The sequence below is a fragment of the Ixodes scapularis genome, unplaced genomic scaffold (assembly GCF_016920785.2).
Source record: "Ixodes scapularis isolate PalLabHiFi unplaced genomic scaffold, ASM1692078v2 PGA_scaffold2__306_contigs__length_199485367, whole genome shotgun sequence".
Lineage (NCBI taxonomy): Eukaryota > Metazoa > Arthropoda > Arachnida > Ixodida > Ixodidae > Ixodes > Ixodes scapularis.
The window spans coordinates 31,641,002-31,655,388 of NW_024609857.1; the positions used below are offsets into that span (position 1 = coordinate 31,641,002).

Consider the following 14,387-nt stretch of genomic DNA (forward strand, 5'->3'; position numbering starts at 1 on the left):
TATCAAAATGTTTCTCGAGCGCTCAATTTCTTTAAATAAAACAGGCTTAGACAATATCACTTTTTTTATATTATCTACGTGATTATATTAATCTTTTCTAGCCATTATGAAAGACGTTTCCAGTCTCGAAGTTAGAAAAGGTTGGTGTACGGAAACCAAACATCGAACAGTAAACTTGTCAGTTCATCTGCTCTTGGTGATTCAGCAGATTGTTAATCATGTTGTCGACTTGATTTTTCACTAAGCACTCATGCAATATAGTCTGTTGCAATATAAGATGATCAGTTCAATATATGACTTGAGCGCGAGCTATCTACTTCCGTACCGCTCGGTGCACGCACTGCCAAAGCACGGCGGCGGGCAACGAGCGCACTCTGCAGGCGGAGCTTGTCCTGCTCTTTATTTTTTTTTTTTGTCTTCTTGAAATTAGTGCCCGCGGGTACGGCCGTGGACAACGGTAATCCTCCCTGTGCATCAGCGCAGTTTTTTCACCGCCGAACCTGACCGAAATTAATGATGGACGGAATCAGACGCATATATATGTTAGTAAGAAAAAGATCGCAATTTAGGCTCAAAACCACTTCGTGGTTTGCCAAGTGGCTCAATACTATTGTTTCATTCGCTGTGTGCCACTAGAAAGAAATTCATAACGCAAAATTAATCGAAAGTGGCACGAAACAGCATCACAGTCGCGTGTACGTTGAAACCGAAACCGACCAAATTGAAGCAACCTAATGGATGGATGGATGGATGAATGAATACGGCTGAGCCCTTTGGATTGGGCGGTAGCTTACGCCACCTAGCCATTTTGTTTTGGCGCCGAGTGCGTTAGCGCCCTCTACCCGCCGGTCAGGCAACTACTGAAATGAAAAGGCCTATAGGGGACACACGTTGGGATAAACAGTGGTGGTGGCTGTTGAACTGTTGTTTTTGTTCTGAAATTTGACCAAAACTTCAAATATTGAAATCTGCGAAAATTCATGATACGAACGTATACAAAGCGGAGACTTTTTTTTCTTCCGGCTCTTTCTATTTTTATATCGCGCTTTGAGATTCTACTATTGACCACTGCCACGTTTAGACGTCATATTGCACGTGACCACATCGGTGACTACAGCTCCACCTTTCGGAAGCCAAAGTTTAAAGTGCAAGTGCACCCGTCAAATTTTGTGAGTGTAATTACAATAATGCGCTCATCTTTCTCAGTTCAATATCTCTCTTTTCTCGAAATGGTTACTCACTTTAACTCAATCGCCCCTCTTGAGCTTTCCAGGCCAGAGATGACAAAAGCACTTTCCAAAACTAATTATATTACAATATCAGTTCCTTTCTTAAAAATCGCTAAAATGTAATTATATCACGTTAGAGATTACCGCGTACTATAAGTATTGACATCATCTTCATACTACTTTTAATTTTTGCAGGTAGCGTTTGCTTGTCGGTAATGAAATAGTCTGCTGTTGCAAGCAGTGCAATGTAGGCGCAATATAATATATCACAGTCATGCCGCGACTTGGTCCATAACCGTGTTCTCGCAAAGCAGGTTTTTGATAATAAATATGGAGATAATTTTTTTTTATTTTTTTTTAATTCTATACTTTTGTTTGCAAAAGATACTAAAGTCTATTGTAATGCATCATTGATATCCGATAAGCTGAGGTGGCGTAAACTGCGCAGCATGAAATTCTTCGAAGGAATCGTTTGTTTTTAGGAACACGTGTGACGTGCGAGCTTGGTGTGAATAAATGGCTACGGCCACGAATAAAGGCTCCAAGCATTAATTGGAATACGACATAAGCATTTCGATTTTCCGCACTGCCGTGACTGTATCCGTGATGATTTCTCCATTCAAGGTGTCCACACGCACAGAAACACCGGAGTAGGGGCGGATGTAGGAATTTCCTGAGGGGGGGTGTCAGGTGTTGGTCAGCGTACCATTTGTTTAGGAACACCCTCCCCCTTAATTTCGTTTCACGCCCTAAATTTTACACATGCAGAATTCAAGAGGGGGGTCAGGACATCCGGACCCCCCCTCTAAGTCCGCCCCTGCACCGGAGACACTGTTGAAGTCTCAGGGGCTCGGATTTCCGTATGGTTTATCATCTGCGCCCGATACCAGCTGCGGTTTGCGCTTTGCTGAAATATTTCAACAACTGCCCGTCTTGAACGGGTTAACGAAAGAACTGCTCGTTTTCACGTAGTTGCGTTAAAATTATGTGGTTAGGCTACTGATGAGTGGACTACCAAAACCAATTATAATGACATCTAAAGCCACAATTCCTCTCCTGTGTACTCTATCTTGTAAATAACGCTTCTGCGATTGACAAGTACTTCTGCGCGCGTGCACCGTCAGCTGAAGTCGCACCATTAAATGATCGTCCTTCTTTTTTGCTTTTTTTTTTTTTGAGGGGATATTGAGGGTAAAAAGAGTTGGAGAGCTGAACTCCGAATCTCGTGAGTGGACATTTTTGAGTACCCGACCTTTACGGCTCCTACATGAACGCGACGTCCCATGATCACTACTGGTACATCAGCCACTGCATTCGATTTTCAGGTTATTGTGTACCTTTGTGCGCGGAATGTAAGCAACGCTAAAAATCAACGAAAAGTACGCCATTCTTAGCATGTGCATCAGGCAAAATACTTAAAACTGACAGTAGCCAGAGTACACTCAGTGTGTCTATGCTGGGGAAAGCGATGGAGAAACTCCATCGTGACGTCGGCGGTGGGAGGAGCCTAATCTCAATCGCCGCCGAACTCAACTGGCAGGGAACTCGATCGCGGCTCGCTGATGACGTCGACGAAGAGTGGCGATTGAGTTGAAACTTCATCGGGATTTGTACCCAAAAAATGTCCCTAGAGGGAAATGCGAAGCGCCAGAGCGGAGGGTCTTGTAAAAGCAACATTTTTAAGTTCCCAAAATGTAAAATTCAGTACAATGTGAATAAAATTACCGGTATGAAGTTTAAGTTCCGTCAATCATGTAGTTTTACATAAATAACACAATTTACGTGATCGCAACGCGTGAACTGCATGAGCTGCATCGCGATCGCGATGAATCGTTATGGCCGGCGTAGTCAGCCGAGTTGCCGAGTGAAGAATCAACGTCGTGGAGCCGTGGAGCCTTCTGTAGTGTTGTGGCACAGTCGCGTAGGATGGCCGGACAAACCAAAAAGGGACGTACCCTCGGCCCTCGGGTCTCGGCTCGTCAATTCGAGATCTTGTGGGACTATCTGTCGGCAAACCCAGCCCTTGTAAGGGCTGCCACAGATAGTCCCCTGACTCAGGACGAGAGAAAAGTTCTATGGGACGTCGCGGTAAGCGACCTCAACGCCCAAGGCCCGGCCGTGAAAACCCGGGCCGAATGGAAAGGTTATTGGAATTCAAGAGTGTACGCGGCAAGGGGTAGAGACCGGGATGCCACCACCTCCGCGCGACAGACCGGTGGGGGTGCCAACCAAGTGCCGCCGCTCAACGCCGAGGAAGAAAAAATCTTGGCCCTCGTGGGAACAGACTCCTCACGAGGGTGCGGCGGAAGGCGCGTGGGTTGCGACGCACCCGCACCTCTGGATGATACCTCGGCTGCAGCGGCGGTGAGTACCCGCAGACGCAATGTTAACTCCTCCAGCATGCGGTATTTAGCTCATTGTGCACAAAGGTATAAAACTGAACTAGCGCGATTGTGCTGCTCTACGTTTTAAACGTGTCCCCTATCATGGTGCAGCTGTTGTAGATCAGATAAACCACTGCTGATACCTGAATTGTGAAGAAACCAAGAGATGTATTAGGTACTGAAACTGCCATATTGCAGCAGCCTCGGCTGCAGCTATAAGTCATTATCCGGGAAGGTGGCTGTGCCTCTGTATGTGTAAACTCTGGTTTCGTTGACTTGTACAGGCCCCCTCACCGGCTGTGCCAGATGCGGGGCCAGATTCACCGCCAGCATCCGCACGGGTGGCTTCTCCGCCACCACCATGTGGTAAGTGTGGGACAAATAAAAGAATGTCAGTGACAGAGCAAGGCTCAGCATGCTGGCATCAGGTATACCACTAACTATGCGCTTCATGGTGTTATCAGATACTCTGCCACCCCGGAATGTTAGGCCCCGGTCTGGCACAGAGTGCACAGCCCGCGACCTCCTGACAGCACAGCAGGAGCAATTGGCAGTCCAGAAGGAACTGCTGGCCACGCAGCAGGGTCTGCTGAGGGCCCAGGAGCAGCAGCTGGCCATCCAGGAACGTCTGCTGGCATCCCATGACGAGATGCTGGTGCTCCAGAGAGGTGCTGCCGAAGCATTACGCGGGCTAACATCAGTACGTATTTAGTTTTGAAAGCTGTGAAAATAAAAGTGTCGTATTATGTGGTATTAACTAATGCTCTTAAGCCAAGGTTGTTCATCCTTGCTTGTTCTTAGGTAATGAGATTTGACAACTTTATAGGGCAAAACAAAAATTAGGTGACATTCTGTTAACAGATGACTGAATCAAGATTTGAAGAAGTCCTTGTGGTCTCTCGGCACGAGACATGCCGAGAGTCGGTCATGTCTCGTGGGTTGTGTGCAGTATTTGGAAATCCAGAGCACAAACATGCCTGGATTGTACCAATAATCACATAAACTGCTGGTGTTTTCTGGCTACATGCCCTTGTTATTCCCAATGCAGCAGTGCAGAAGCCTTTTTCCAATAGAAAGCCTTGTACTGTGCAAACACTGCAATGTTTGGCCGGTGTGTAAGAGTTCGGTGATTGTATGGAAGCTCCCCAGTTAACAGGTTTAGTAAAGTGCAACATGATGCTGTAATTTGCTTCAAGTGAAGTACAACTTATTGAAATTAATCCCGAGGCGAGAGCACCGGCCTATGGATTCCCATGTGGCGGGTTCGAATCTCGGCCGAGGTGCCCGCAATCTGATAGAGGCTTATTGCGGAGAAGGCACCATATAACCGAGCTTTCGGTTGCACGTCAAGAGATCCCCAGGTGGTCGAAATTAGTCCCCAGTCATCTGCTGGGGCGTGCCACATGCCCGTCATTGGTTTGGCACGTAAAACCCCAAAATTCGATTTTGACTTATTGAAATTAACTAGGAGTGCTACTCTAAGAAAGGAAGTGTTCCAAGCTCTTCACAACACTGGAACACTCTAGCCAATGCTTTAATTCTTCGAACTGCAAACAACTGCTGTTCAGGAATGTATATTTTGCTACTGATATACTTTTTCTCATGCTTTCTCTACAGGCTGTGCAAGCACTAGCGGCCTCCAGTGCCCAGCAGGCGTCCTCGTTGACTACGCTTGTGCTCCACCTCATGGGTGTACGTAACCTCCAGCCACAGCAATAAAAAAAAAATCGGGCAGTTTTTGCTTTCTTCAATAATTTATTCATTCTGCTGTGAAGGAGCCCGACAGACCCTTTACCACGACAAACACATAATTGTTGTGTGGCGATACACTGCCTGCTTACGGCAATAAGGAGCCCCTTTTATAGGCCCTTGCTTTTCCGGAACATCCAGTTTAGAACATTCTGCTCTGGAATTAATACGTAACAGCATTGCTCAATAATTTTCTAGAACAAGGGATTTTACAGGTTAATAAAATGCATCCGGTTCCAGGGTGGGAACCCGGGATTCCTGCCTTGCAACTGGGTGCGGTGCCCACTCGGCCACCGCCACACACAGCAATCTATTCTAGTAGAATTCCAGTATCACTTAGGTACTAAAAGCATTATAAGATTTAAACACATTGGCACGCAACAAAAGAAAAATAATGTGGCTTCCATTTGTGAGATTCTATCGACATCATGATTGCAGTTAAGGAGCGGAAAAACTTGACATGCAGGAAACAGAAGAAATGACAAAAAAAAATAGTTTCAAAGGTGGCCGGGAGGCTTGTTTCAACAAAGTATGACTATCTCGAAGGCGAGAGTCTCAATTTACATTGCATGCAAAAAACGACCTCAGTGAGCGGGGCGACTTCGGTGAGTGGGTCGACCTCGGTGAGTGGGTCGACCTCGGTGAGTGGGGCCACCTCGGTGAGGGGGACCACCTCGGTGAGCGGGGCCTCCTCGGTGAGCGGGGCCTCCTCGGTGAGCGGGGCCTCCTCGGTGAGCGGGGCGACCGGTCGGACGTGGTTGGCGAGTAGAAGCAGCCACCTCTCTAACTTTTCGCCGCCGCATCGCTTGGCCTCGGTCTCTTACGGTCCTGATTTGTGTACCGCTGTCGTCGGACTCCACACCCTCATCAGACTCTGACTCTGAGGACACATAGGGCTCGGGTGCAGGTTCCGGGATTGTGCAAAACAAGCACACGTTATGCAAAATGGCGCATGCGGTAGCAATGTTACATGCCCTGTCCGGATCATAATGTAGAGCCCGGTACCTCTGCAAACACCTGAATCTGTTCTTCAGCATGCCTATGCAACGCTCCACAGTGGAGCGTGTTGAGCGATGTTTCTTATTAAACTCTGCCTCTGAATGTCCAGTGGGGTTCCCAGGAATTGGGGTCAGGAGCCATGGCTCCAAGGGGTAGCCGCTGTCGCCTGCACACAAAGACGTAACGGGACTTTCCGTAGATGTTCGGCAACAAGTTTAAAAGCACACCTATGCTATATTTGTCTATTCTTAAGACAAACTAACTGTAAAAGCTGCAAGTCTGAGATGTTGTTCCTGCCTTTCACCAAGTATTAGTGGCTTGCTGGTGGCCTGTAGCCAGTGAGATTTAGGTGGTCAGGCAACATACTGCCACAATATTTGTCGACCTACAGTGGAGATTGAGAAAACAAAATGTTGGAAACTAATGTTTTAAGCTAATAGAGAGTTGATTAATGAACTAGTTCTGAACCTGTAGAATTATTACAGAACTACCAACACATTTAAAGGATGTAAAAATATGAAAACTACTTACCCAGCAGGCACTCGTTCTCTTCGGCTAGTCTCCCTTGCGCAAACTGTTCTCTTAGAAGAGATGCCCGCCACACAAAAGAGTCATGGACGGACCCCGGGAAAGTTGCGTCAAAGTTCAGGATACGAAGATCTGCGTCGCAGACCTGCAAAAACGAAAATGCAGTATTTCATATTCATGGATTATTCAGCTACCATTGCATTTGGATTTATCAACACCATCTCTCATGGTGCTCTTTCCTTGCCCGAACTAAACATGACCGACCCATACTACTTCACAACTGATTGAGCATTGTTTCATGATACCAATTTTTAGTCAGACTGGATTTAAGAACTCTACTTGACATGAGGTAGGGTTCTATCGTTGAAAAGTGCAAGAAAATATACTTGAGCTCTTTCGCTGGGCAGAAAATGAACAGCATGCATTGCAACTGTTCTGCCAGGTTCGCCTTCACATGTCTTCAAATTACAGATGGAGACGTGCAACCACGTGCTCCTGCAATTTGCTTCAAGCTAATTATGAGTTTGCATATGGCGCACCCTCTAATGGCATACAGACAAACTGCGACATAAGTGTAGACCAACACGCTGTTTACAAGCAGGCAGACTTCGTCCACACAAGGTGCGGGCATTGCGCATGAGTAGGAACTTGTTTTGTGAGCGTTGAGGCGTCTGCGTATGTGCCATTGAGTATGTAACGCTACCTCTGCAGTGCGACGTCAAGACATGCGTGATGCTACATATATGCTTGCACATAATAATTGTGGTGGCGTGGATATTTATATGGCGTGTAGTATGTCAGCCATTTCAAAGTTGCGACGAGTCACTCGCAGTAGATGAGCAATTTAGCCTGTGCAGTACAACCGCTAGCCTTAGGCCTTTAACGTGCACCACTGCGTGGTGCACGTTAAAGACCTCAGGCTAACAGGGACCAGCTTGGAGCCCCACTGCGTGGGGCTCCGAGCTGTGCACTAGCCCACTCGGCCACCGATACCCCGTTATACTTGCACACAAAACTATGCGGAGCGCAAGTTAGTCTGCTTGTTGCACAGGGGTTTTGATGATGTCAGAATGCCAAGCTCTTACTGGCTGATAAAAGAAAACAAAATAGTGGCTAGACCTCCAGGCATCAAGCATTGAGGTCTACCCATTATCCTTTCAATCAAAGCGAATCGGAGCTCGGCGTCATTCTGACATCACTGCAACTCCTATGCAAGAAGCAGACTATTTGCACTTCGCATTGAGCCAGAAGCTTTGCTGCAATGTAATTTCGAGGACAGAAGCGGACTAATGTTTTCAGTCTATCTTTTGCAAAGCTTGCTGACATAGTTCTGAGGACCAGTGTTAATGTAGCCACAAGGATCAATAATACCGTGGTTACAATATTCTAATGCATTTCATGGATTAGACAAGCACTGCAAGAGCTCTCGGGTCGGACTGTCATGCCTGCACGAGAACAATGTTTACGTTCAGTGCACACCTTGAAAGGAAACTAACATACTTACCACCATAGCATTGAGCGCATAGTAATTCTTCCGGCACCAGTACGCAGCCTTCGAGAATCTTGGATCGCCTTCTGAAGGAGCCCGAATAGCAATCTGTGTGCCATCGATGCACCCTGCAACACAAAAATTGTTTTGACACCCTCATTAACGATGTCATAAGGGTTCACTTTAGAAATGCACAACCACAGGTTCAGGTAACAGTGCTGGTGCCATTCTATAGCAAGCACAATTAATTTTTAGTTGCAAAAGCCTTTCTCAGAGGATGCATGCGCAATCATATCAGTAAGTTCTCATATCTTGGAGCGACTGGTAACCGCAACACAGCCTGTAGCATGTGAACTAAAAATTGCTGTACAAACATTGGTAATGATGTTGCTGGTTGGGTGTTCATTGGGATGGGCAGAAAAGAGTGTTTTCCCCAATCGTACGCGCAGTCAAAGCCCGACAGAATACAACGATCTCGCGCTGAAGGCGGCCGCTTCTACTTTCAGCTCAAGGTGGAGCTCTTGAGCAAACAGACTGAAAAAGATGCCCTATTCTTAAGGCTCGTCCACACATTTCCGTTGGACCTGGGGTGCCTTCATCTGAGCAAAGCGGACATGAAGGCACCCTAGTTGAACCACGATCGACTACATTCCCAAGGGACATTCGTGCCGCGGGCAAAGATCGCACATCCCGGGGACTTACGGCCAAACGTAAGTAAACCATACTGTGTGAACAGGCCCTCGCTATGTAAGCACGCTACCGTTCTGATAAGTTTAAAGGTATTTACCAATCACACCGCTGAATTTGCAGCGTCGAAAGAACTTCTTCTTCGCTTCGGCTTTCTCCTCACGGGTGTGCGGGAACCGCAGCCAGCTTGTGCCGAGGCAGTCGATGATGGCTTCTGTCACGTCCACTAAGACACGGCACACCGTACACTGGTGAACAGCAATATGCTCGTCGCTCGCAACTGTGCCTTGAAACCCGCCAGCGGCGTAGAATCTGAGAGCGACGAGCACCTGCTGCTCCACCGTGATATCGTGAGGCCTACCGTATCGCCGCTCAAGCTTGTTGCGAAGTTTGTCGCAGAGCCAAAGAGCTGCCCCTTTGGTAAGGCGATACTCTCTTACAAACCTTACCTCTGACATATCAAAAGCGTTGCGATGCTCGCGAAAAACTCGATCGGCTTGTGCTGTTAGAAGCAACGACCCAAACGTTAGGGTCGCCATCTTTCCGATGGAGTTTGACTTCGACTGCCACCTCGACTACAAAGTTATCTGCACCGCCAAACTGAATCGTGACGACATTTTGACGTCACCGCCAACTGCATCATTTCGGGAGCATAGCTCCAACTTCATAGGGAAAAAAGCGCATTGTGACGTCACCTCACGTGACTAAGCGGGCGGCCAATCAGCGCCCGATTGAGTTATCTTCATGATTGAGTTTGCTCCCCAGCATAGACACAGGTCAAAGGCCTCAAACTCAATTGAGTGCGGGAGTGATATATTCCACACCCCCGAGACGTCGAGAGCCAGTGGAAGACAGCGGGGATGAGGGGAGGGGGGGGGGGGGGGGGGGGGAGGAGTTATGGAGAAGGGACTTCACGTTCTAGCTTGCGACATCTGCAGGTTTAATTCGTTTTGAGGACTACTTTAGGCTTACATGATGTGACAACAATAATTAGAATGACACCGCCTCGCAATTATGCTGCAATTATTTATAGAACAGAAGAATACGTACACTGTGGTTCCCGTCGCTCATTCATATCGATAATTATTCAAATTTAAAGATGTCTGAAAAAAAATATTTCTTCATACGACGGTTATTGCCTTCCTGACAATTTTTATAGAAGCAGTCTGATAAAATAATCGATTTTTTATGGTGATGTTTCCGAGGGCGAGAATTAAAAACTCGTAGCTTGCAGTTGAGGTGACAAAAAACTGGGAAGCAAAAATTAAAACAGAACAATGTGAACATGTTATAAGAGCAATGCTACGTATGGAACAGAAATGAACTAATGACATTAGATTAATATGGCGCATGCTATTTCTAGCGCTCGAGACATGGGAACAACGGATCGCAGCAGGTTACTCGAGGACCGCATCCCAGCAAGCCGCGGGCCGTATGCGGCTCACGGGCCGCGTGTTTGAGACCCCTGACATAGGATGTAGGAAACGTGCGGAAAAACGTGGCTAAAATTGTCTTCATGCAGTTAGTGTTGCTGCCCATAAATAAGAATTTTCTTTTCTAAAGTCAAATTTGCGATAGGCGAAACTGAAAGAAACGGTAATGTTTGCTTATCAGTACCACTCGGGTAGTGGCTCGTGTCCAATCACTGCGACGATGAGAAGAGCCCGACTCTAACAATGCCTGGAGCTCAGCACGCGTCTTCTACCTTGCCAACCCCAACGCGCTTGGCCACGTGGCCCATGTTCCAGCTAGAAAAAACTAAGGTAAGTTTATTCAGTCATGAACGTTAGGGAGTGATAAATACTATTTTACCGCAACTTCAACCAAACGACTCGCACCATGACTCATCAGACAGCATCAGCCACTGCGACACTCTTTTACTGATGAGGGCTCGACTTGACTTTCCGAAACTCTCCGCCCTAACCTCACGTATATCAGGACGTATCAGGACTATGCCAATCATCGATCAACCCTCAAATTATTCGAGTGATGCTTTAATCACAATAAAATGTGTTAGCCATTTAATCAGCTGGAAAAGTCAAGACAAAAGAAAAAGTAAAATATGCTTGATTTATTATTCTTGACGTATTTTTTTTTTTTTTGAGGGAGCACATGTTTCCATGGAAACCACTTCAGCATGCTTGTAATTGTCATCGAGGGTGATTATAGTATTTAAATAGTAACGTAAAAAATGACTTCACTTTTCGAAGGGCTTCATATTTCTGTAGGTGTCACAACGTAAAGCTTGAAAGGGGACTGCAATCATCCACATATTAAAAAAAAAAAAAAAAAACTATAGTTTTTTATCGTCTTTTATATAATAGTACTTGAGAAAAAAAAACGTATTTATCGATTGATTATGGATGCATGCGACTTCATATTTACCGCTTTGCTGAAGTTCCACGCATGTGGAACGATACAGCACAACCTGCAGGAAAAAAACAACAACAACAAACATATAATAAGGACAGTACAGATCAGCCAGAAACAGGCTTGCATCGTCGAGATGCATGGCTGTCAACGTGCGACCGTAGATGACGCACGGCGGCTTAGAGGTAGGAAGAAGAGGAAGCGACATACCCGCTCACGCCAGCGTGACTCTATATACTCTGTTTCATACTTAGCGTGCAGCGCTGTCAAAGCTACTGGCGCGAGCGCGTGGCTTCATCTAAGGTTTTGTTTGCGCGAGAACTCGTGCACTGAAATGATCAACGAGATCAAGCCCCATGCTCGCGCCAGTAGCTTTGACAGCGTTGCACGCTAAGTGTGAAACAGAGTATAGTACTCATGTTTAACCGAAAAAAAATCTAAAAACAATACGGGCGCTTCCTTTCTCGTAAAATTATTTACTGCAGGAATTGACGACACAGTGCGCTTGCATTGTGGAAAGCAAAACGACCAACAATGCTGTCCTTTGTAAGCTTAAACACGTTTTAACTGGTTTAACTCCCATTTGCTTTCGGGCAAGAGGGGGGCGCGAGTATCGTTTTGCGCAAGCACATCAGCCTTTAAAAATTGGCGTGTCTGCTTTAGTGGGTGCCTGGTGTCTCAGTTGTATAGGCAATTTAGCCAGTGCAGTACAACCGCTAGCCTGGGGTCTTTAACGTGCACCACGCAGTAGTGATACACCACCTCACGCCGGTACGATGCTCGTCCAGATCGAACCGGGCAGGGGTGGGGATTGAACCCAGTATCCCTAGGATCTGCAGTGCGAGTTTTCGCTCCACGTGCTCCGAGTGATGAAAAAGAAAAAAAAAAAAAAAACTTTAAAAATTGTGTTTTATTAAAAAAAAAAAAAAAAAAAAAAAGATTGGTGTGCGCCGGCCCACTTGGCCAACGATCCCTCTCGGCCACCGGGCACATCAGCTTTTTTGTTTCTTTGCTGACAATGCCAGTTCTAAAAAGAAAAGAGGACGGCCATGAGTCACAACGGAGGCATGCGCACGAGGATATGGTCCAGTGGCTCGCTGACAGCCTTTGAACACTGTTCCTTCTGGTTTTGGCCGGGGCACTACTCAGTTTCTCTCCCTTAACAATTTGGCACTTGGGCTTGCAGTCAAGACAGGCAGTTCTGCTCCAGACAGTTTCTGAGCTTAGCCAGCAAGGACTCTTCAGCAGCGACTGCACTGCGCGACCGTAAGGCAAATGAAGAAGCTCGGCGGACCCTTTGCTCTTGGCTCCGAAAGTCAAATCTTGCGCGACCAGAAGCGCAGGAAGAGCAAGACAGCGCTCGACAAGAAAAAAAGTCTCAAAAGCGCGTCCAAAAAGATATCGAAGGAAGGCAGCAATGCTGAGGTGAGTGGAAAGGACACCGAAGCAGACAAAAAGGAGGAGGAAGGAAACAAAGAGGAGAACGAAAAGAGAGAAAAGAAGAAAAAGAGAAAAAAAGATAAAAAAAGAAATGAGAACAAATTGACCCCCGAAGACCAGCCCGATTTGGGGAGGTTTGGTGAGCAGCAATCATTGATCCCTATTGTCCCATCAATGAGTGACAAATTAGATAAAAAGGCTGAGAAATTGCGCAGAAAGGCAGAGAAGAAGGCACGGAAGGAGGCTAGGAAGAAAAAAAAGGCGCTTCTTAAGGAGAGTCCTCACTCAACTGAAGCCTCATCAAAGTCTCCTCCTAAGTCTCCTCCTAAGTCTCCTCCTAAGTCTCCTCCTAAGTCTCCTCCTAAGTCTCCTCCTAAGTCTCTCGTTACAACAGGCACTGAGGTCGTGGCGAAGAAGAGCAAAAAAGGCCGTTCTAAAGAGGGCCCTTATTCAACTCAAGCTTCATCAATGTCTCCTTCTAAGCTATTCGTTGCAACAGACAACGAGGTCGTGGCTAAGAAGAAAAAAAAGCGGCGTTCTAAAAAGGGTCCTTACTCAATCGAAGCCTCATCAGCTTCTCTTCCTAAATCTCTTGCTGCAACAGACATTGAAGCCGTGGCTAAGAAGAAAAAGAAGGAACGTTCTAAAGCGAGCTTTTACTCAAATGAAGCCTTATCAACGTCTCCTCCTATTGTTGCAGCAGACACTGAAGAAAAGGAGGCTGCCGGTACGGCAGCCTCCCTTTTCTCTCTTGTGGACAGTTTTAAGGGCATGTTCAAAGGTGACAGTTCTGAGCCAGCAGGTATCCAGCCAACAACTTCGTCTGCGTTTCGGGCCGACGCCGCTCCTGATGTTGTCCTTACTGATGTCGCTGCGGTTACTCCTGAGGTTTCTGTTGGCGCCAAACTCCCTGTTACCAGAGCAACCGGTATTACAACCACCTCTACAATCATCGCCCCGATCACCACCGTAGCCGGCACTCCAGCTACTTCAGCTGCCACCACCATCGTCACTGGAACACCCGCTGGAACTCCCAGCGTGGCACGTGTATCAACAAGCGTAGTCCCAACCTCGGTTATGGAGGCTGCGGGTACAGGTACGACACCAGCGGCCAGTTCTGTTTCATTCGAACATGCTCCAGTACCTACTCTGGAGCCGTTTTCGGGTGTCCTGATTTCTGTTTCGAAGAGAGACCTCTCTCAGCGTTCCACCCTCGCGCAACAAAAGTCCACTGCAGCCCGGGTCACAAAAAGGCTGGGTAGTTCCATCGAGACTTTTCCCGACAACGTGGTCACAGGCATGCCTGGGGTCGACTTCACATTTCTCTCAGACAAAGGGGTGTCCGAAATCTTGGCGAGCGCCCGATCCCCTGAAGCGGTGTCTGTGTCCATTGGCCCCAGAAGCCTTCGGGGTCAGGACATATATAGCTCGTATTCCTTGCCTACGCTTCAGGAACGCGACAGCGAACACCCAGGGTCGCTGCCTTCGCATATGACGGACGTTGGGTCACGG

General features: G+C 47.1%; 1 protein-coding gene across 1 annotated transcript; it reads right to left on the reverse strand.

Moving 5' to 3' along the window:
- Nucleotides 1–5,897: 5,897 nt before the first annotated feature.
- Nucleotides 5,898–13,882, reverse strand: LOC115329007 (putative nuclease HARBI1). The gene is made up of 5 exons (XM_042291339.1): nt 13,783–13,882; nt 8,394–8,506; nt 6,893–7,034; nt 6,187–6,527; nt 5,898–6,086 (listed from the first exon to the last, which is right to left on the reverse strand). The coding sequence occupies exons 1-5, from the start codon at nt 13,880–13,882 to the stop codon at nt 5,898–5,900; spliced, it is 885 nt and encodes a 294-aa protein (XP_042147273.1).
- Nucleotides 13,883–14,387: the final 505 nt, after the last annotated feature.

Coding starts and splice junctions, on each gene's coding strand:
- LOC115329007 (XM_042291339.1), bottom strand. CDS start 13,882: ATGGTGGTGGCAGCTGAAGTAGCTGGAGTGCCGGCTACGGTGGTGATC. Junction 8,507..13,782: donor GGTTGCTCTGGTAACAGGGA/GTTTGGCGCCAA, acceptor TTTGTGTTGCAG/GGTGCATCGATGGCACACAG. Junction 6,087..6,186: donor GCGGTACACAAATCAGGACC/GTAAGAGACCGA, acceptor CTCACCGAGGAG/GCCCCGCTCACCGAGGAGGC.